The 23,573-nt window shown below is 39.6% G+C and overlaps 1 protein-coding gene across 4 annotated transcripts in view; it reads left to right on the forward strand.

The window, feature by feature from the left end:
• The first annotated feature begins 7,211 nt into the window (after positions 1-7,211).
• The window catches only part of LOC149255213 (LEAF RUST 10 DISEASE-RESISTANCE LOCUS RECEPTOR-LIKE PROTEIN KINASE-like 2.5), a 62,446-nt gene continuing 46,084 nt past the window's right edge, over positions 7,212-23,573 (forward strand). The window contains exons 1-5 of one of the 4 annotated variants that reach the window (XM_089460386.1): positions 7,212-7,562; positions 7,648-7,692; positions 7,794-9,058; positions 9,453-9,597; positions 9,688-9,753. In XM_089460386.1, the coding sequence (XP_089316512.1) occupies positions 7,235-7,562; positions 7,648-7,692; positions 7,794-9,019 (1,599 nt within the window). In that variant the 5' untranslated portion in view covers positions 7,212-7,234 and the 3' untranslated portion in view covers positions 9,020-9,058; positions 9,453-9,597; positions 9,688-9,753. Of the gene's footprint in view, positions 7,563-7,630; positions 7,693-7,793; positions 9,059-9,452; positions 9,598-9,687; positions 9,755-9,855; positions 9,931-23,573 lie in introns of those variants that run through there. The other 3 variants (XM_089460388.1, XM_089460387.1, XR_016267211.1) reach the window with 3 other exon arrangements.

The raw sequence follows: 23,573 nt of genomic DNA on the forward strand, positions 1-23,573 counted from the left end.
GGCTTTTGGACTGTCAATGATGTTTGACTTTCGTAGACACTTTGCATCTTAGATAAAGTCCACAGAGCTTATTGTATATCTAGAAAGTAGGAATTTGGGTTCTTTAAAAAATTTGAGCATTTCTTGACAATGATATACCCTATAAGGTTAAACATGGAATTGCTCTATATTCTCTTAGATCCTTCTCTGGATACAAGTCTTGAAGACATTCTTCCATTGTGAATCCCCTCCAGATATTTATTGTAGTCAATTTCTCGATATGTTTCCACAAATGTGACCATATGAGTAGTAGATGAATAAATGAGGAATAGATTTTGTTTCCCTTGTACATGACATACAATCACTGAGGCCTTGTCTCCCTCTTTTCTCTGAACTGTCCCAAGTTAGGACCTTTTACGTAAGTACTAGATAGAGAAAAAATATTGTTTTCTATGGATCCTCTATTTTCCAGCTTTATTTTCTAGATTTATAGACCACGACCACATATCATTTAGACTAGTTGGATCAATTAAAGCTTCATATCCCCTTTTTGATATCTATATTCTTGTAGCCTTATTATTTGCACACATCAGAGAGTCCTCTTCATCTCAAATTCTAACATAAATTCTTTTCATCTCATTCAGAGACATTCGCCAATTTTTAGACTGGGCCGCATCTATGCCCAAATATGGGGTTGATTTCAATTCCCGTTGCCATACATTTGTTGTCAATGGTCTACAACCTGATGAAGTGTATAAATCCATTTTCATGAACATGGTTTTTCAGATTTGATTTAAGAAATTTTGATCTCCACACCCCATAATAGGATCCAAATCCTATCCTTCCATTTTCCTTGTTACCAACTTACTCGGTTAGAAACTATCCATTCGTAGCAAAACCTAGCACCCAAGCTTTCCACTGACTTCAAACATTCTTGATAGATTTCCATGGGGATCTTATACAATCCAATATCGATGCATGAGAAATGTATTTTTGGAGAATTATAGCTCTCCATAGACTTTTGAAAATGCTAATCCAAGTAAATTCTGCAACCCAACAATATTATCACTCGCAACAATTCACATCGGTTGTTCATTGGTGTAAAATATTTATAGAGGGTAATAATCTTCGAGGATCCATTGCCTAAGTGTTTTCTATATTTTTTCACAAAGAAATATTTTCTCTTTTGTTATTCAAATTTGTTGTAGCTGCCTTTCGGTCTCTTATGTTGGAAGAGCAGTAAATCCATCTATTTGCAGGGGGAGTTTCAAATCTCAAATGGTTATGGACCTGAGAAAGCTACACAAGTCTTGAACGTAATGGGCAATTCCTACTAAACATCTTAATCTTACATTGTTGAGAAATAGTAGCTAAACCCTGTCGCTCGATGTAACAGAATTAAACTCAGAGGGATTACTCGTTTAAATTCTTTAAAGAAAAACATGGTTTGACCTCGTTTCTTGGTGGACGAGCTTCCAAACCCCAACTATAACAAAACCCCAAGTTAATCAAACCCAACAAATATCAACAAAGATAATTCCAGCTAAAAGCACATCAAGAAATAGCGAATAAGTACACTGTACGGTAACCGAGATGATTTACGAAACCAAACCCTCTGCAAAATAGCACAACCAGAAGGACATAAAGAAAATAATAGTCGATAACCCAGCAACGTATGGCAGCATCACATAAGTTTAGAAAACGTTCTATGTGGACATAACCCAGGAAGAGTAACTCAAGATAATACAAAATCGACCATTTTATTACACATTAACAAGCTTAAGAGCGTAAATGTCTTACAGTGCCAAAATTAAAACAGAGAATGGACTTACAGAAGATAGCTATTGCAATTACAGATTTGGCCAGTGTGGAAACCCTCATACCCAGTGGAAAACCTTGGAGTCATCTCTGTTCCTTGAAGGCACCAATCCCATTTGGTAGCAAACTCGAAAACCAGAGCAAGGTGTACCTACGAGCAAACCACCACAATTAGATTATGTATTCGAAGATTTCCTTAGAGAAGAGCTTATTCTGCTATGGAGAAAGGTTAAAACAAGGTTGCAGGAAAGAAAAACAAAAACAAGAAAACTAACCAGTAGCTAACTTACTCGGAATGCCAACTCTGGCAGTGAGGACAAGGATTGGCACTTCGAGCGCCTTTCAAAAACCTCAATAGAGCTCTGGTTCGAAGCTGGAATGAGACCACGGTAGGCAGTAGCAGACCAAGCAGGTGTCATGAGCACTGATGGAAGAATGAGACCTCGATATGGCGCCAAGGGTAGTGAAAGTTGAAGGAACCAACCCTGGCCATTGGATCACTCAACAAGCCTCAATATCGTCAATACAAGAGGAATCCCAAGGCGGCAACTGGGGCTGGTCAGGTCCGCCCACGCCACGTACAGTGGAAAGTGCAGGCAATTAATGTAACATCAGAGTTATCCAAAATCAAATGCAGCTAACCGAACGACTAAAGGACAATGAAATCCACAAGCCTCAATGCCCATATGATTACCATATAATCCAACGGTTTAGGTTGAATTGCTTCAAACAGTGGAGTCATGTCATATATGCGCAGCGGTACAACCTCATAAACCAGTGGAGTCAAGTCATAAAAACACAACTGTATAAAATATTAAATGTATTAAATTAATGAATTTGTAATGGTAAATATTCGTAGGTCCATGACCATATAATATGTTCTATTTATGTTTATAATTTTACCAAGAAAATAAAAGAAAAATTAACTAGGTTCATGCCATGACTAATTATTATGGCATATCCAATAAAGGTGAATAGAGTCGATTTTGTCCTAAATTGACTATGTTAACCATGTATCTAATGTACTTGATATGTTTCAAACTTTAACAAAAATAAAATCTATTAATACATGAAATGTATAAGTAGAAATGTAAGAAATGGCAATTAATCATTTTATTGGTAAATAGATAAAATGTTATAAAAATGGCAAAAATGTACTGATTGGTAGATTAGTGTATTTATGAAGCTTATAAGTACATGTATTATATTATTTTTAGTGTAGCATGAAATGTATAAGTAGAAATGTAAGAAATGGCAATTGATCATTTTATTGGTAAATAGATAAAATGTTATAAAAATGGAAAAAATGCACTGATTAGGAGAATAGTGTATTTATGAAGCTTATAAGTACATGTATTATATTAATTTTAGTGTAGCATTTACTAATCAATCTATAAGAAAGAAGAGTTGCTAATAGAGGTTAATGGAGTTTGATAGTATTGTATTTACATTAGGGTCAAGAATTGTATTCACTTTTTTTTTAGCAAGACTTATTAATAAGTCAAGAATGTTGGTAATATGATAAATATTTTGAAAATTAGAATGGATATGGAAGTTCATAAGTCTAAGAAAAATTTCTTTTCATCTTCACCCGTCTTAGTATGGCACAAGCATAGACTCTTTCTTCCCATGTTGTTTTGAGAAAGTGATTTTCATCTTCAACCCTCTTTATATGGCACAAGTTACACTCTTTCTTCCCATGGTGTTTTGTCAGTTGGGAAACAAATGGTTTCACTACGAAGCTCATTAGAATTAACTCTTATATTAGAAATGTTTGTTTTCTTCCTAACATAAGCCAAGGCACATAAATTTTATATTGTTTTCAATATTTAACTTATGAGCTCCTTATAATAACTTAGTTTCATTTTTCCCTCCATAAAATAAAGTATTAAGTGAAATAATAATAAAAAATAATCGTAAAACATAATATTCTTTGAATTAAAATATATTAATAATAAATAATATATGGATTGAATTCATATTGTTATATTGTAATCTCATTTTTATTAATAAATTACAATCATATCACATTAACAGAAACAAAAAGAATAAAAATTCATATTGATAACCATATATTTATATAAAAGGTATAATTAATAAATATTTAATATTTAATTAATTTAATTAATAAATATACAATTAAAAATCAAAATATTTATAAATATAAAATAATGATGTAGGAGCATTATATAAGTTTCATAGTTGGACTTATAGAAAGTCAATTTCAACTTACAAATGGGACTTGGATTCCCAAATTTAGGATTTATGGAGCTATAAAGAGATAAGGGGAAAAGGGAAACTAAGATATTATATGGAGTTGATCAACTATAATCTTGAAAACTATAATTATTTATCTATCTTTACTAGTGTTAAGAAGAAAATGAACATTTCTAAGATAATAAATAATTCTCTTGAGCTTCATAATGAAACTAGGCATTAGCTTATTCCCAAAACGACATGGGAAGATTCAGTTTGTCAAAATAGATGTCAAGCTACCAACCTACTTGACCCATTAAACTATGGTGGTCTGGAAATGCTTCTCTAATTAATTTTCAAAAATAGAAATAATATGTTAAAGAATTTTGATTATTCTTTTTTCCTTCTTAAGGATTCATGATTTCTAAGGCTAAGGAAGCATGTATTGCAGTGAGATTTCATTATAGCATGGTCTTTGCCTTTTCTTGATCTTTTTTTTCTCTTTCAACACTTGTCAAAGAACCATTATTTTCTTTTCATTATGGCATGGTCCTTGCCTTTTCTTGATCTTTGTTTTTTGTTGTTCAACGGGTGACAAAGAAGCATTAAATTAGTGTTATATGACATAAGACTCGTGATTTGTAAGGCTGAGCAAGTATGTATTGCAGTAAGATTTCATTATAGCGTGGTCTTTGCCTTTTCTTGATCTTTTTTTTCTTCTTTTTCAACACTTGCCATAGAAGCATTAATTTGTTTTCATTATAGCATGGTTGTTTGCCTTTTCTTGATCTTTTTTTTCTCTCTTTCAACACTTGTCAAAGAAGCATTAATTTGTTTTCATTATAGCATGGTCCTTTCCTTTTCTTGATCTCTTTTTTGGTCTTTCAACAGTTGTCAAAGAAGCATTAATTAGTGTGATATGATAGAAGCATTAATTAGTGTTATATGACATATAACTCATGATTTGTAAGGCTAAGAAGCATGTATTGTGTATAGCATGGTCTTTTCTTTTTGTGGATCTTTTTTTTGTCTTTCAACAATTGTCAAAGAAGTGTTAATTAGTGTTATATGCTATCTATTGCCTTAGCTAATTAGTGTTATATGCTATCTATTTTCTTACATAATGTTATATGTTATCTCTTGCCTTACGACGTTTCCTTTGTAACATCTAGTGCAAATGCTAGTATTATTATTCAATATATATTATATTATTATTTGACGTATTAAATAACTTAACCTTTAATCTTAATAAAATTTGTCTTAATAAAATTTGTAATATTAATATCTTTAGCAAGATTCCTCAAGAGGACTCTCCCATCTCACTATTATCTCTGTTTTTATTATAATGAAATATTTCGTACGTGTATTCCTCTATGCTGCCAACCTTAACATAAATTTCAAGTGGTTAATGATTTGTTATTTTCATGATAATGCAAAATTGGTAATGAAAGGTCATTGTCATAGGATCACAATGGTGAATGACTGTCATGATCATCGCAATGATGATGAGATGACGATGATTAAAGGCAGTTGTCTTCACTTAAATAAAACAAAAAGCAAAGCAACACTATGATGATGATGATGCGATGACGAGGACCTCGAATAAAACAAAAAACAAAGCAACCTTCAATTAAATAAAACAAAAAACTAAGCAACGTTCAATTTCTCGGAAGCATCCGTAATAAGCAACGACGTTCAATTCAACTAAGCAACGTTCAATTTCTCGGAAGCATCCGGAATAAGCAACGGCGTTCAATTCTTCCGAAGTATCCAAAGGTGAAGCATCCGGAATAAGCAACGGCGTCTCGGAAGCATCCGGAATAAGCAACGGCGTTCAATTCTTCCGGAGTATCCAAAGGAGAAGCATCCGGAATAAGCAACGGCGTTCAATTCTTCCGGAGTATCCAAAGGAGCCAAAGCAGCTGCGTCCTTCATTTCAATTTCTTTAAAACCGTACCAATTCCCTCCCCAAAAAACTAAGCAACGTTCAATTTCTCGGAAGCATCCGGAATAAGCAACGGCGTTCAATTCTTCCGGAGTATCCAAAGGAGCCAAAGCAGCTGCATCCTTCATTTCAATTTCTTTAAAACCGTACCAATTCCTCCCTTTATTTATTTAAAAAAACAGCCCGACCCATAAAAGGAAGCTGATGCAGGGTTCGACAGTTCCCTCTTTTGTATCTTTTTGTTCCTGATCATGGATTGAGTTCATTTCCAGCAGCATTGCCATTTTCCTTGCTTCATGCTCTTGTCCTGTCCTCCATTTTATCTGCTTCATGCTCCTTCCTCCATTTTATTTGTTTTCATTGTATCTTATTATTATCATGTTTCTTTCATGTGTTCTTTTGTTTAGATTTTTTCCTTTTCTGTTTAACTACGGTACGGTTGTGTGGGATGGGATAAATATTTCTGTTACTTTTGGGTGCACTCAATTTTGTTTATCAGTCCTTGTCTTCTTGATTTCATATCCATGATCATCATCGCATGGCTGGACAAAAACCTAGGTACCTAGGGCAGCCTGGAGTGCAGAGATTCTGGAAATTGGAGATAAATCGATCTTTAACATGATTCAAGTTTTATCGGGGTAATATCTCCGTACTTTTTCTTTATGTGAAAGTTTTATTGGGTAATATCTCCGTACAGGAAAATTTGGTCTCATTTTGATACATTTATCCTTGTGATATCCATTGGAATTCATGTGATAAGGTGGACAGACAGCAAGGTTATCAGGTCTACACCAGCTCGTCACCTCAGGATTTATGATCATCTCACTGTAATTCCTTTTTCGTTTCATTAATTAATTCATAATACTGATTCATTCAAATTGGTATTTTGATTGGCTTCCTGTGTTAATTCTCGCTAACTGTATTTAGACTGATGAATTACAGATGCTATATTTTAGAGGCTATGGAATTCAAATAATATTAATCAATTCTTTTAAGAGGCTATAGAATTCAAATAATACTAATCAATTCTTTTAAGATAATACTAATCAATTCTTTTAATCATTTCTTTTAAGATAATACTAATCAATTCTTTTAAGATGCTATGGAATTCAAATAATACTAATCAATTCTTTTAAAATGCTATGGAATTCAAATAATACTAATCAATTCTTTTGATGAACGCCGGATAGAATTCACTTTCTGGAAGGTTGCGGCTACTTTTGATGATTATGAACTGTACACAACGAAATCAAATCAGCACATCCATAAAACCTTACGCGGCTCGATTGGGGAGACATGGACGACCAAAGCTTCTTCTATAATGGTTCATCCGGTGACCTCTGTACACCCGAGGATGCCTTCTGTAGGCATTGCACTTCGTATCCTGTAGTCGTTCCAACGGATAAGAACTACAACATTAGCCGTGATAAGAATATGCAGCAATTCAGTCAAAGAGGATTCCAAATTACATGGAGTATACCCGACTCTTGTCTTTCATGTAACGCCACTGGAGGAACATGTTATCATCATATCAAAAAAATTGGAAGAGAAATTGATAACTTCGATTCTGGTGATTTTTGCATTTGCCGTCATGGTTTATACTTGGAAAGTAATTGCTCTGAAGGTGAGGATCTCCGAAACTTGTTTTATTGACCACATCCTTACGTTTCCTTCTCTTACGCCGCTGTTTCGATTTCCGTTCCCTGCAGGGCATCACGCTGTAGGTCAAGTCCTATCTCCAGGAGTTACGGCAGGTAAATTTCCTACCATTAAACCACATCCATCCGTTACTCTTATCTAGGGTTATTTTTTGGAGTATGTGCTCTCTTCAGCATAGTAGTGGTTTCTTGCATAGTGCTCCGTCGGCAATTTTGTTGTACCAGGACTGCCACCGAGGAGCAGAGTATTCGAGCGTTTATGGACCCCATCGCCTCTGGAACTCCCTCTGTTGAAATTTTTTTAAATTATTATTCCTCTCAGGTGCCCACCAGATATTCTTATGCTCAGATTATGATTTACACAAACAACTTGGCAGAAAAGCTTGGTAAAGGAGGTTTTGGAACAGTTTATAAAGGACAACTTCCCACTGGACGCGAGATAGCTGTGAAGATTTTGGATGAATCCAAACAGAGTGAACAACAGTTTATAGCTGAAGTGGCAACAGTGGGTACGACCTGTCATGTTAACCTGGTGCGCCTCTTGGGTTATTCTTCCCAGGGATCCATCAAAGCTTTGGTGTATGAATATATGGTGAATGGTTCCCTTGACAAATATATCCACGGAGGCCATCATGACGAGCTGAGCTGGAAACAACTATATTCAATTGCACTTGGTACAGCTCGCGGTATTGCATACCTGCATGATGAGTGCAGAAATCGCATCTTACATTTCGATATAAAGCCTCACAATGTTCTCCTTGATGACACTTTTTGCCCAAAAGTTGCAGATTTTGGCTTAGCCCAAATAACTAATAGAGAGGAAAGCCACATCTCTGTTGGTTACAGAGGAACTCTAGGTTACTCTGCCCCAGAGATGGTGTCTAGGATGTATGGAGTTGTCACTGATAGATCTGATGTTTATAGTTATGGGATGCTGGTGATGGAGATGGTGGGTGCAAGACAGAATATTGATTTTCACAATAAAGAGAGTACATCAAGCAAATTTTTCTATCCAGAGTGGGCTTTCAAGCAAGTGGAGAAGGGTCAGTTTGGGAATTTGAGAAAAGGAAACATGTCAGAGGAAGAGCAGAGGATAGCAAAAAGAAAAAGTTTAGTTGGGCTGTGGTGCATACAATTCAATGCGGTTCGTCGTCCTCCAATGAGTAAAGTAATCGAAATGCTCGAAGAAGATGCCGGCATTACCACTCCTCCATATCCATTCCCCGTTGATCCACCTATGATAGAAATGCACCTCGATGATTCTGACCCGTCTTCTTCAACCATTACCACTCCAACTCCATTTCCATTCCCCATTGATCCACCAATGACAACTATGCAACACCATGCGCCATCTTGTTCTGCTACTTATCCTTTGGAGGTTGAAAAGAAAAATCCCAAGAGTACTCACAATGCCCAAACCTGAAACCTCAGAGAGTTTCAGATAATAATTTGATTCTCTTGGGTACTTTATATGTAATAGATTTTTAAGTTATCGACTTCAAATGAATAGAAGTAATAGTAGTTGTATTATTTATCGTTTCTCAATTTTAGTGAGAAATTGTTATGTTATCATGTCTAATTTAATTAGAGTTATTTATTGGGGGTTAATCTTTTAATATAATATTAAGTTTTTATATTATTTAAAGTTTTATTCCGTATTTTAAGATTCAATTGAATGGAAAAAGATATAACTTGGTTTCACTTTTGGCATTTTATATTTTATATTAGGCATATTTTCATAAAGAGATGTTTCATAGTTATCTAAGAATAATTACTGGTGAACCATTCTATTCTCTATGTTGCTGATTCTATTGTCTTTCTAATGCTTGCACTGTTCCTCTTCTCATTATATTCAGACCGCCATTGGAATTTCTCCTGTCATTGGAATTTCTTTATATTTCGATTGTCGGTATTGGAGTGATCATTCTCTTGTTATAGTGGAATTTCATTATATTTGAAGTGCGTGCCTCTATGAGACGTTTCTGTTTCACGCGCCTGAATGTATGCCATGTATTTTTTTTCCTGGAACTGATTTGTAACGTCTGGGCTCTTAGTTTTGCTTGTTGAACTATGGCTTCTGTGTTTTGGCAGCGTACCGTATTTTTTCCAAGATGATCATTACGGCTGGAAATGCGCACTAAATCGATGTTGTGTCAAGGTAAGAGAAATCATGCTGCTGCTCTTATGGATAGTGTCTCAAATAATTTCTCACTGGTTGACATAATTTAATTCTAAATTTTAAGGGTTCATGATTTTCAGGTCATGAAAATCTGGATGGAAATAGGACAGAGATAAGAGGAATTCCAAATTCTTTCTCACCTCAAGGTATCACAGGTACGAAATTCTCATTTCTTTTTTATTAAAGATTAACACAAACTTTTCAATGTACAGATTGAAATTTGTTTTTCAGGAAATTGATTGAAATTTGTTCTTTATGAAACTGATTTTATGAATAGACAAATCATAGTTATTTATGGAAAGCCTTCCTCTCCATTTGTGAAAATTTAGAGAAAAAAATTGTTACAATTTTACTTTTGTATTTAAAAGTTATAAAGCCTATTGAGGAGATACCTAATCCCAATAGAGTATCTCAATAGACAAATCATAGTTATTTATGGAAAACCTTCCTCTCCATTTGTGAAAATTTAGAGAAAAAAATTGTTACAATTTTACTTTTGTATTTAAAAGTTATAAAGCCTATTGAGGAGATACCTAATCCCAATAGAGTATCTCCTTCGCTCGGCCTACTAAGAGTAGGAGGTTAGTCGGTCGGTCCTTTATCATATATCTACTAACCCCAAAATCTACCGTCATTTTCCCTGCTATAATGAGGCAATAACTCTGCAGAAATAGTCGAGTCTGTCGATTACGATAGCCTTATCCCCGTGTTTTTATCGGTCTCTTATTCCCAAACTCTGCTCCTAGCTTCTCTAGCTTTCTTGTATCGATAACCGAGCCCACCTGGTTTAGAGATCTTGGCATGGTTGGTTCTAAAAGTGGGATTATGAGTGGCAGGCCAATTGAGCCCAGCTTGGCCTGGTTCTAAAGGAAAGAAGGCAGAACAAAGGAAAAGGTGGAACTATCAGTGCTAGGCTAGCAATCTGCCATGCCTGGTTCTAAAATAAAGAAGGCTCAAGCAGAGCCAAGGAAAGAAATGGGGCTATAAGTGGCACGCTAGCAATCTGCCCTGCCTTGCCTGGTTCTAAAAGAAAGAAGGCTTAAGCAGAGTCAAGGAAAGAAGTGGGACTATCATTGACACGCTAGCAATCTACTCTCCCTGTTTCATGGTAGTTATCCTATATGCATGAGACTTGGCGGGCAATATTTGCTTGCTTTCCTGCCTTAGGGGCAGGACGCATAGGAAGGGGCGAAGGGCTGAGCGAGCTACTCATAGTGAAGGGGTGGGCAGAGTGATGCGAATGCATTGCTGATGACTTTTCTTAGGTAGGGGAGGTGGGAGTTCTTTTCTTGGTAGCCTCTACGCCCACATGGGGCACCAGCAAAAAGAAGCATGGAGATTCAAGTGCCTAATCGATAGCCTTAATGAATTCGTACGGGCGTTGCAGAGGTTGTCTCCAACAGCGTGGTGGGGAGGTGGATTGACTCCACTTCAGTAGGCAGAGGTTTATGATCCTGTTACAAATACCTGGACCCAAATTCCAAACATGCCATTTGCACGAGCTCAAGTTCTGCCCACAGCTTTTTTGGCAGATATGCTAAAACCAATTGCTACTGGAATGACAGCATTTAGAGGAAAACTATGTGTACCACAGAGCTTATATTCGTGGCCTTTCTTTGTAGATGTTGGTGGTGAAGCCTATGATCCTGCTACTGATTCTTGGCTGGAGATGCCAAACGGTATGGGAGATGGTTGGCCTGCAAGGCAGGCAGGGACAAAATTAAGGGTATGGGAGATGGTTGGCCTGCAAGGCAGGCAGGGACAAAATTAAGCGTTGTGGTGGATGGTAACTTGTATGCGTTGGATCCTTCTAGTTCATTATACAGCGGTAAGATTAAAATGTATGATCCCCAGGAAGATACATGGAAAGTCATTTTGAGGAAAGTACAAATTACACAGATTCAGAGTCACCTTACCTACTAGCTGGATTCTTGGGAAAGCTTCATGTTATTACAAAAGACATTAGCGACAATGTCGCTGTTTTGCAGGCTGACACAAGCGAAGGTGCAGTTACATCATCTTCATCGTCATCGACCTCCGATCCTTCTACTAGTATTTCTGATTCTGAGGTTGATAGGAAGAGCATTGCTAGTCGACATTTTGGCTTTATTGAGCTAGTCCATAGCCTTAATGAATTCGTACGGGCGACGGTTGCAGAGGTTGTCTCCAACAGCGTGGTGGGGATCATGGAGAAGCTCCTCCCATCAAGAAAAGGTTACCAACTGTACAATCTTTGGAATTGATTAAACGTGGGAGGTTTCCTTTTTATGGAGGCTGTAACGCATGATGTTCCCTTAATTGGACATCTGTTAAATAAAAAGTATCATGTGTTTATACCTGTAGAATAAATTAATTTGTAATTTAATGAGAGGAACCATCACGGTTGGTGAGGTGGAACGAAGATTTGATCCATATACTTAGGCTACGTTTGACATATAATAGAGTTGGAAGGTGTAGGCTTCCATCTATATAAGGTTTCACCATTCCGGCTAAGATATATATAAACAGGGAAAAGTATTAGTAAACCTGAGGTAATCCATTTAGTCACATTTTCTTAAAAATTAGTTCGGATATGATGAAATGTCTTCTGGATTTTTTTATAAGCAAAGGAAATGAGTGACTTTTTTTGGTCTAACATATGTTTAAAATATATTAAATAAATGTGTCATGTATTAATTACCAAGTGTTTATATTTATAGAATAAATTTATAAGTTATTTATATAAGTGGAACCATTTTATATTAAACTTAAATAAATAATAAGTTATTTAAGTAGGCATAAACAATATTGATAAATATAATTCATTTGTATGAAACACTAAATCTTAATGAACTTCATCACATTTAGGTAAACATAGACTATATTTAGAACATAGTGGGGTTTCTTTTGAGTAGAAATCTTTCCTCGGACATATCAATTTCTATAATTAAATTAATGAGGCATTGATTCATGTTTTCATTCTCTCCCAATAGTTTCATGCCATGGATGAAATTAACTTTTTTGGCAAGAATTTGTGATGATTATTAACATTTTCATGCCTTGAAAATGATCATGAGGATGAAATACACTATAGGGATGGTTTGGAGTCATCATATTGTTCATCACACATAGGGTCTAAAGTGGGAAGCTTCTCTAGCTTGGTTATCCTAGGAGACTCATCAAAGCATTTGTAATCATCTCCAACAGGGTTGGAAACCGTGTCCTAAGTATGAATAGACATGTCCAAGACTAGTGGGGTCTTTTATTGCTCTTTTCTTTTCCCTTTTATCCTCTAGATAAGCGTGGAATATGATCATCTTGGGATTTTATTTGCTTTTTGATAACCTTAGTCCTGGAGAACATATGGTTCTATGCCTTTTCCTTGGCACTAGACTTTTGAAGCAAAGGAAACTCATTTACAGGAAGCTATGACAACTTGACCTTTACATTTCTTCCTCTTTTTTAATGCAAATTTTAAATTAAAAAAAAAATTGCTAAATCTTGGGTTAAGGGCACTACAATATATATAATAATAATATGACATACATTTAAAAAAATCCCTTTATATGGTTGTAAAATGTTATGTGTATAGTTATTTAGAGTTATGCTCCAAAAACTTAAAATAGGGTAGGACACTTCAAATGTTTCCAAACACTAGTTATGGCATCCAGCATAAAAAACAAACCACAACTATCAAAGATGGCCTAACAAGGCATCACACCAAGCTACTTGTAGCCACTTCAAAGGATGAATAACAAACTAGCATGAATGCTTACAAGTCCACCCTTGATTTCCCACATACAGTATACAAGTCGTCTAGGATATTCTCTAAGCTTACATTAAACAAGTCCTCCAAGCATAGTGCTACAAGTATTCGATAGGGATTCTTTGCGACAAATCCTAGATCCTTCTCACCCAAGGACATCAAACCCTAGCACATCATGTCTTCTCTAGTTTTTTCCTATCACAAACCCTAGCACCTTCCACCCTTGCATTGATAGAATTATAAATACTTTAATATAGGATCTTTGACAAAACGTATTGATTAGAATACTACTCAATTTACGATGATGCACAAAAGTTGTTAAATTAGCATATATAATCATCACTAGAAATTGTTCAATTTCAATGGGAATGTACACTAAAACCAGACTTCCAAGTTCACAAATTGTGGAAAGCAATGTACTTCATTTATAGAACAAATGAAGTTACAAGTACATACCAATCATAATCTTGTCAAAGGCTAGGACACTCCAATTTGTTTCCAAACCCTAGCTAAGCATTCCACCATCAACAAAAAACCATAACTAGCAAGCATGGCATAGATAATGCAATCCGTTAGATCCACCAGATGCCCTTTGCATTGATAAACAACCAGCAAGTTGAAGCCCAATGTGTGTCGTTGATCTCGCTTGATTATAGTTGTTGGATCTATTGCGGTTGTAAATCTATTTTCTCGTGTGCAAATTGATTTGGATGGGTGATCTTAGTTGTTCATCTTGCTTGATCATAGCCACTGGATCTATTGGGGTGCAAGTCTGTTTTATCCCCTGTGCAACTTAGATTCCGACGGTCAATCTGGGTCATTGATCTCGCTTGATTGTAGCCATTAGATCTGTTGAGGGTGCTATTCTGTTTTATCCGTTGTGCAAGTTGGAGTTGCAGGTGTGATGTGGGCCATTAATCTCGCTTGATCGTAGCCATTAGATCTATTAGGGGTGCAAGTCTATTTTATTCCCTATGCAAGTTGGAGAATGATGTGGATTATGGGTTGTTGATGAAGGGAGAGTGTCGTTGATGAAGGAAGAGAACAATCATTATATCTATCATGCACAAAACTCGTTGTAAACCCTCGCACATGTTTCAGCGTGATGCAAGATGTGGGCCTTAGATCAGTAAAAATCACAACCGCCAGATCTATTGGGCAAAAGGCACCCCACAAACTGGCATCCATGTTCTAGCACGATATAAATCTAGGCTGTGAAATCAGAGAAATCCTGGCTGTTAGATTCATCGAGGGGGGGGGGAGGTAATTTGTCATAAATGCCCATGCATATTTTAGTCCGATGGGAATCTAGGTCGTTGATTTACCTCAAGATCAACCCTTGGATTTGGAAGGAGGAAAAGTCACCGTGGTAGTGAAAATTGGAAACTGGACCTTGCGTGTTGTTGTGTCCACTCAATCATTGCCCCATGGAATGACCCACGTGAACAATGGGGTCTATGTAGGAGCTGATAGGTATAGTAGAAAGACTGGATGCATGCCAAGTGTTTTGGGGAGGTCATGCAAGCCAATTCGTGTCCAATGTGAACTAAGAAAACTGAATTAGTACAAGAAGTTACCTTTGAATGAAGCAGAGGTGCACAGGGAAGGTCCGTATGTTTGAAGATAGTTACAAAATGTTGTTACAAGTAGATTTCATTAGTGCAGGAGAGTAAAACAATCATAATGTTTGCCAATTTTTCCGAAATTTTGTTAATTTCTTCAGTCATCTGCCTAATCTACAAGATAAGGTATCCAATTTAAGCGCTCACTTTCCAAGTTGTACACATGTCAAGAGATAAATCCTCTAGTGATGCGCTCTACATCCACGGGCCTGAAGAGTTAGACACTCCACATGATGAGGATTCTTGTTGTCTGAGATGAACTTGTAGTGCACAAATGCTCTTACTCAACGTATATGCTCCAATGGGATATAATATTTACTTGGTCAAATATCTTTTATGACAAAATTCCATATTTGGTTCCCCAAGTTAATCTTAGAGGGGAATTTTGTTGATGTATTGGTGGCGATTTTTTATTTTTGTTTCCAAGGAAATCGTAAGGTGGATGTTATTGAGTTGTTGGCTTAGCCTAACATATGATCCTAATGGAGATATGCTAATTGTTGCCACCTTATTAAATTTTGGAGAAATGTTGGCTAATCTTGGCGTAGGGCTGCAATGGCCCTTGAATTCCATTCATTAGACATCCTTAGTTTAAGGCTATGGACCACATTAGTGTTAGTGGGCACCCACTAACACTAATGTGGTCCATAACCTTAAACTAATGGTGTCTAATGAATGACATACAAGGGCTATTGCAACATAAAAAATAAAGACTCTAAGTCAAGCACTCACTCTCTAAGGTGTACACATGTCAAGAGATCAATCTTCACATGTTGCACTCTCCAGAGAAGAAATAGGAGGGGCAAGGTGCGAAGCCGCCAGAGAAGAAATAGGAGGGGCAAGGTCAATCTGTCATATTATATACGTAATAAGAGTTCTTCCTAAATACCATAAGAAAGAGGTTCTATTCTGCTCGATCGGCCTGTTCACTAATTGGGTATTTTTCCATATGAAACCCGTTGTTTCCATGGGTCGTTGACATAATCTTCCACTGGGTTAGTCAATGTCATTTGTCATTAGGCAAGTCGCTAAATGAGAGCCTTTCAGGTTCTTCCTTCTCCATCCATCCTCGCATCGTCCTAGGGTGCCAGTCAAAAGGGTAAGGGTGTGTTTGTTTCATTCCAACCAATCCTGGGTCTATAGTTGTTCCCTCCTAAAGCCTAAGGTATCAAAGTTCAGCCAGGGAGGTCTAGTTCTGGCAGGTAGAGTGAGTGGTTCCTATATGCGAGATAACCTCCTCCGTACACAAGCTTTACCAGAGAGGTTTCTCTCTTCCCTTGACGAGGACTAGATAGAATACCTTATTTTAAGGACTCCCTTTCAGGAGATCCGTTCATCCCAGCCCTTCCCTTTGGCAGCCGCTAATAAATCAAGCCAAGCCTGCAAGCAGCACATCCATATCTGTCCAATGAACCAAAGAATAGGCGATTTCCCACCCCGTAGCCTGCCAGCCCCTTCTCATAGCCCCTTCTCATAGTCCCTAGTCAGTGCCAGTGTAGCAATCAAGGTTGTTGGTATTCCGATCAGAGTGGTAATCAAGCCTGGCAAACTTTGGCTATTGGGATAATGAATCAGTTAGTCCTGGCATTGGCGGTAAGCGGCAAGATATATTAGGACCTGGCCGAGCAACTAGGGCATGGCAAGTGGAAAGCTGGCAAGAGACAGATAGAAACCCACCCATTTGGTTAGACCCAATCAACTAGTAGCCTAGATAATGGCTTTAGTCCCATCGCATTATTACATAGATAAAGGACAGGAGTTTCATAATTATACATTTAGATAGATAAAAGGAGTAGCTCAATAAACTCCTTGGCTCTCTTGGCCTTGTCAAGACTAATCTCTATCCTCTTCAACGATGGAATGAACAAATTGACTAGTTTCACTTTCTAGCGGAATTTCATAATTTAGCAGTTAATTCAAAAATAGAATCCCTGCTTATCATCCGTTCTATTCTATCACATTCCGAAAATAGAATATTGAAATATTTCAATCTCTAACTCATAGAGGGGGGTCCTCTCTCGCTCGACGCTGATAAATAAAGGTGCGAAGCCGCCAGAGAAGAAATAGGAGGGGCAAGGGTACGTTAGTACGCTCGATTGCTAATGAGAGGGCTTTTGAGCTTGCTATCGAGTCTTGTACGCCCGAAGCAAGGAACTGACTGAACCTAAACTACCACATGCTCATATATAACTAACTACCACCATTTCAGCAGTCACTTACTCATTGTCTTGGTCGGCATTCATTATATACGTAATTACGTCATTGCTACTTACGGAGGTGGCTTATCTGCCTTCTTAGCATGCTTATCCCTACGGCGCTGCTCCCTTCGTAGTTTCTTATCAGACTTCACCTTAGAACCATGTGTAGGGTGCTTGAACTGAGGAGGTCTTTTCATTGGAGATTCAGTCCTGCGTAGGCTGAATATAACCCTAAGAATTTGGCCATTTTCACCCCTCTTTTTATATATATAGCGCGGAGGTTTTTCAAGATTCCCCTCCTCTCCCTCTCCTCTCCTTATTAGTCGAGCCCCCTGTCGGGTCCTCTCCCGTTGGTCGAGCGTGCTCCGCATCCTCTCCTCTCCCTCTCCTCTCCCTTATGGTCGAGTACCTAAAGGTCCTCTCCCTATGGTCGAGCCTGCTTACGCATCCTTAACAGTCGAGCACCTAAAGGTCCTCTCCTCTCCCTCTCCCTTATGGTCGAGTACCTAAAGGTCCTATGGTCGAGCCCCCTAAAGGGTCCTTAACAGTCGAGCCTGCTTACGCATCCTTATGGTCGAGTACCTAAAGGTCCTCTCCCTATGGTCGAGCCTGCTTACGCATCCTCTCCCTCTCCTTAACAGTCGAGCACCTAAAGGTCCTCTCCTTAACAGTCGAGCCTGCTTACGCATCCTTATGGTCGAGTACCTAAAGGTCCTTAACAGTCGAGCACCTAAAGGTCCTAATGGTCGAGTACCTAAAGGTCCTCTCCTTATCAGTCGAGCCTGCTTACGCATCCTTATCAGTCGAGCCCCCTGTCGGGTCCTCTCCCGTTGGTCCAGCCCCCTCCGGGTCCTCTCCCGGTGGTCGAGCAACTAAAGTTCCTCTCCTTATCAGTCGAGCCCCCTGTCGGGTCCTTGCTTTCCTAACGTCAAGCAAGCAAGAAATTTCAATTTACTTATTGGGTGGGGGGGCGTTGGTCGAGCGTGCTCCGCATCCTCTCCTTATCAGTGCATCCTTACCAGCGCATCATGGGAGTGGATCCAGTCGGTTCAGAGAAAAGCGCGGGGAGTGGATCCAGTCGGTTGTACCTCACCCTATTCGATCGAGAGAGCGTGAATGCATATATTATATATGTTATTATGCCATGAATGATAGATCGATTTCTTCCTCTCAATTCAAAAGGCTGGTCGATGAACCAGCAAGAAAACAAAACCGGCGGGCTTAACAGATAGACCCGAACTATCCTCTTACTCCGAACTTGAACCTGATGGAGAGGCAAATATCCGGGCAACTTATTTATACGGGTTATAACTTGTTCTATCCCACGCTGATCGGCTGCTTCAGAGAGATTCAATTGATAGGAATGAATGCGCTGTCGCTCGCTATCTGGAAGTGTAGTGTGAGGACCTTACTCGACCGGGATGGGAATGAATCGTTAAAACCTACGAAGACCCGAATAACTGGATAGGACTCGACCTTTATATAGATCCTTTGTAGATCAACCCGCCCCCCACTGGAGATAGATTCTTTGTAGAAGTATCAACCGGCCACAACTACTGGTTTGGTGAATAAAGATCGAACCGCCCCCGGATTATAAGTCCTATCGGCCGTACATACTAGCTTCTCCAAGCAAATCTTTTCATCACATAGAAAAAAGAAGGGCCTTCGGACGAAAGGCACGTATGGTTCCTTCAGAGCCAATTCCTTCTTTGTAGATTGACTGAACGCTGAAACTCGGGAACGGAAAACGGTACTTATAAGGTTGCCCCGCTCCCTCTCAATGCCAGGCACTCGTTCGATGCACTACGCATACCTTCCATATCCAGATCTCATTGCAAAGCTGTCAATAGCAGATTCCGATCGAGATCAAGATCCAGCCATTGAAGCAGACAACACCTACACTAGCAGCACCCCCACTAGCAGCACCCCCACTAGCTTCAGTAGTTCCAGCTTATCCACCGCCAGTACCATTAGTAGCAGCATCCTCACTAGTTAGAGTTATTGACCCACTTCCCCACCACTATCTTCGGGTCAAGCACCTAAGGCAGTCGCAAGAGAAGCAGAGGTAGCAGCATACCTTCCAGCTCCATTTCGAGATCGAGAGTCCCTGTAGCTTCTCTTCGCCCGGTTCCATTTCTAGTTCCAGTCCCAGCATACGAGCCAGCATCTCGCCTAGTGGCGTCCCTTCTTCCAAGTCTATACCCAGCAGCTTCCCCACCAGTGCATGCATCCCTTACTGTCCCATCTATTCTATATGAACCAGCAGCAAAGCCAGCAGTAGCAGTACGAGTAGCAAGGGCAGGTGCACCAGTAGAAGCAGAGCCATAAGCTAAGCCATAAGCAGGGGCATGTGCACCAATAGCAGAGCCAGTTGTTTACCCATAGCATCCATAAACATATCCAGTTTACCCATAATACCCTAATGATCGTGATCAAGCTTATGATTCTGACCTTCATGATTGAGATCCAAGTTATGCCTTTCGTTCGGATCCATATCCAGATGACCCCATTAAAGTACCAGTTCCATACCCAGAAGTAGCAGTTGGCCTTTAGGCAAGATAGGTATATGAAAATTGAGTATGGTTATATAAGCTATGCCGGAGGCCTATCGACAGGGTGTACTGGCTACGAATGATTAGGTCGATTAGAGCTTCCTGAGGTAGGCTATGTAGGAGGGGTAGTACTAGTTTCTAAATTGGCATTATGAGTAGAAGGCTGGGTAGCATGGCTAGTGCATGTAGTGATGTAAACCTCAGGGTGCTCCACCTCCTATATGGATCCAACAATGAATTTGTCCTTCTCTACATGTTTGGTTTAGCTGGACTAAGTAGCTGCTGATGATGTAGAAGCCTTACTTGATGATGATGGTTGGGAAGGCTGTGGAGGTCGTATGTGATGAGGAAGGCTATGAATATTTATGTGATGGGAATGGATTCTAGTAGATTTCTAGTTTTTTATTCTTAGGTTTTCAGGGGCCTTTCTACTCTTCTTCGAGTTGTTGCTCATGCTTGGATTGATAGTAGGCCCAACACTAATCAATGGTATGGCCAGATCTCTGATGGTACTCACAACATTTGTTTAGATCTGGTCTAGGTTAACCCAATGGATGGTAGTTCCAAGGTTTCTCCTACTACTGCTAAGGTGGAGTAGTGGTAGCTAGCTACGAAGTGGTAGGTTGTGAGGTAGAGGTAGATGTAAGAGTACTAGTATTAGGTGATGGTGTAGGAGGTGGAGCTGCTTGAATAGAACATTGTAAGATCCTTAGTTCTTATTGTTGTTGTGGCTGTGTCGGAGGTATAGTTGGTGGAGTAGTCTGAATGATAGCAACCTCAAGAGGATTAACCACACCATAACCTATTAGATTATGATCTAAATGATGGTTCTAATAAGGTTTAGGTGCATGATCAATAGCCCCTTGCTTATAGGCCAAGATAGGATGGTCATACTATATAAGATTATGGTTAATATAGTAGGCTTTTAGGTCCAACACCTTATCAATGGCATCTTGAAGAGTGGGAGGGTGGTTCTCTGATGATACGCGGGTTACCTGGCACATGACCACAACAGTGCCGCTGCTCTGAGCCAATCGTTTAGTAGGTTACTAAGCTGCTCGTAATGCCTGCCACTAGTTCAGAATCCGAAGAACTATTTGTATACGTATTGCATGGCAAAGAATAAGGTATATCGGCAGGGCTCAGTAGCAGGTTCAGGGTACAAAGGACTCGAAGTAGAAGGTGGCTCGGCTAAGAATCAACAGAATAAGGTGAACTTCTGGTTGTTTACTGCTCAAATTATGTTCTAAACCTTGTGCTGACTAGAGCTGTCAGTAACATGACTCCAGTTGATAAGTGGCGTGGTCAGAGAAGATTATGGGTTATTGCTGCTTAATCTGGGCTTAGCTTCATCCCTGCTTCTTAGTGTCTGATTGGGCTTGAGAGTAAGGGCAAGTCCTGCTTCTGGCTTAAGACTTCTGTTGCCCTTGTTTAGGCATAAGTTGGGCTTGTCTGATGACTTCTGGCTTGTGGACTTGTTTAGGCATAAGTGGAGTTGTCTAAAGGTGAAGGACTAAAGGCTTCTGGTGAAAGGCTTCTGTTGGCCTTATTTGTTGATTTTTATGATGAGGGCTAAAGGTGAGAGTCCCAAGGTTCAAGGTGAAAGGGGCCCCCCCGCCTTAAAGAAATTCTTTCTATCTAATCAAAGTAAGCATAGTAGGTAAGGTATAAAAGAAGAGGGTAAAAAGCCGTGTGGTTTAGTAAAGGCTTAGGTAGTCTATTCCTAAGTAGGCGGAGTGGATAAGGTAAGCTGCTTCCTTCCAGTGCTCGTATCAAGTAAGTAATAGCTTTGGGGTATGTTGTGGGCTCCGCACTCGTTATTGTAAAGGTAACCGGGCCCAGGCTCCGCAGGACACCATACTGGGTCGTCGTCATGCTAAAAACTAACTAATTCGGAATGAGAGTTCGGAAGTATAATAAGGGTGAGGTAGTTGGCATCAAAAGTCTAAGGATGAGGTGCTCGACTCGCTTGACGAATCCGAGAATAAGGCTTTTGAATCCAGTCATATACTAAGGCTATATTTCTGTCTCTCTCCGGTAAGAGAATAAGGCCGCTGTCTTCTGTATGTCTCCGGGAATCAGGCTATCTTTCTCTCTCCGGTAAGAGAATAAGGCTAAGGCTCTTTCCGGTAAGATACTAAGACCTTCTGTCTGTATTTCTTCGGGAATAAGGCTGCTTCCTGTCTCCGGGAATAAGGCTGCTTTCTGTCTCTCTCCGGTAAGAGACTAAGGCTGCTTTCCGTCTGTCTTTCTCCGGTAAGATAAGAAGGCTGTCGAATCCGGCATAAAAAGGGTCTAATCTAATTAGGGTGAGTTGCTCTCTCTACTCGCTGGACCAATAATAGAAGAAGGCTGTGTAACCCGGCCTAAAACGAAAGGTATAATGATAGGTGCTTGCTCTACTCGCTGGACCAATAATAGAAGAAGGCAGTCTCTCTCTCCGGTGAAAGAAGAAGGGTAAGGCAGCAGCTGCCCTTATTCTTTCACGGGGTCCTCTCGTCATCTCATATATAAGAAGGCTGGCAGTGTCTCTCCATTCATATCAGAAGGCAGCATTCAATCTGTCTGTCTTTCTCCGGCATATGAAAAGGGTGAGGTGGTCGACTCGCTGGACTAATAATACTAAGAAGGCTGTGGAATCAGGTAATATAAGAAGGTTAAGGCTGTCTCCATCCGATCCGGTAAGAGAGTGCTGTCTGCGGAATCTGGTCTAAGGCATAATCCCGTAATAAAAGAAGGCAGTATATCTTTCTTTTCAATTTACTTATTTTTTTTTACTTAATTTGGGGGGCAAATAAGTAACTAAAAAAGAGTTCGACAGGCTCACCCTCCTAACGTCAAGCAAGCGGGTTCATTTGACTTACTTTTGATCAGCTCCCTTGGCGGAGGTTTTGGACATTCTCCCTACTAATTTGGCCATTTTAGCTTGGCGGAGGTTTTTGAATATTGAGCAACGAATGAATGCATAATGACATATATAATATATGCTCGGAATCTCCCTCATTCAGAAACCGATATGAGATTTCATTACGCTTTGGTTGACCGGCCCTCACTCGGTTAATCGACCAGCCCACCTCTCCCTCTCCCTCTCCTCTCCCTCTCCTCTCCTCTCCCTCTCCCTCTCCTCTCCTCTCCCTCTCCTTATCAGTCGAGCCCCTGACGGACCTTATGGTCGAGCACCCTAAAGGGTGCGTTAGCACACTCGACTGTCAAGGAGAGGGACGGAGTCACTCACTATTCATATGGTGAGGGTCCTTATCAGTCGAGCCCCCTAAAGGGTCCTCTCCCTTTTGGTCGAGTCTGCTTACGCATCCTTAACAGTCGAGCACCTAAAGGTCCTCTCCTCTCCTCTCCCTCTCCTTATCAGTCGAGCCCCTGACGGACCTTATGGTCGAGCACCCTAAAGGGTGCGTTAGCACACTCGACTGTCAAGGAGAGGGACAGAGTCACTCACTATTCATATGGTGAGGGTCCTTATCAGTCGAGCCCCCTAAAGGGTCCTCTCCCTTTTGGTCGAGTCTGCTTACGCATCCTTAACAGTCGAGCCTGCTTACGCATCCTTATGGTCGAGTACCTAAAGGTCCTAATGGTCGAGCCCCCTAAAGGGTCCTCTCCTTAACAGTCGAGCCTGCTTACGCATCCTCTCCCTCTCCTCTCCCTCTCCTTAACAGTCGAGTACCT

Source organism: Pinus tabuliformis, chromosome 7 (assembly GCF_031772625.1).
Source record: "Pinus tabuliformis cultivar Carrire ecotype Pingquan chromosome 7, CPIR1, whole genome shotgun sequence".
NCBI lineage: Eukaryota > Viridiplantae > Streptophyta > Pinopsida > Pinales > Pinaceae > Pinus > Pinus tabuliformis.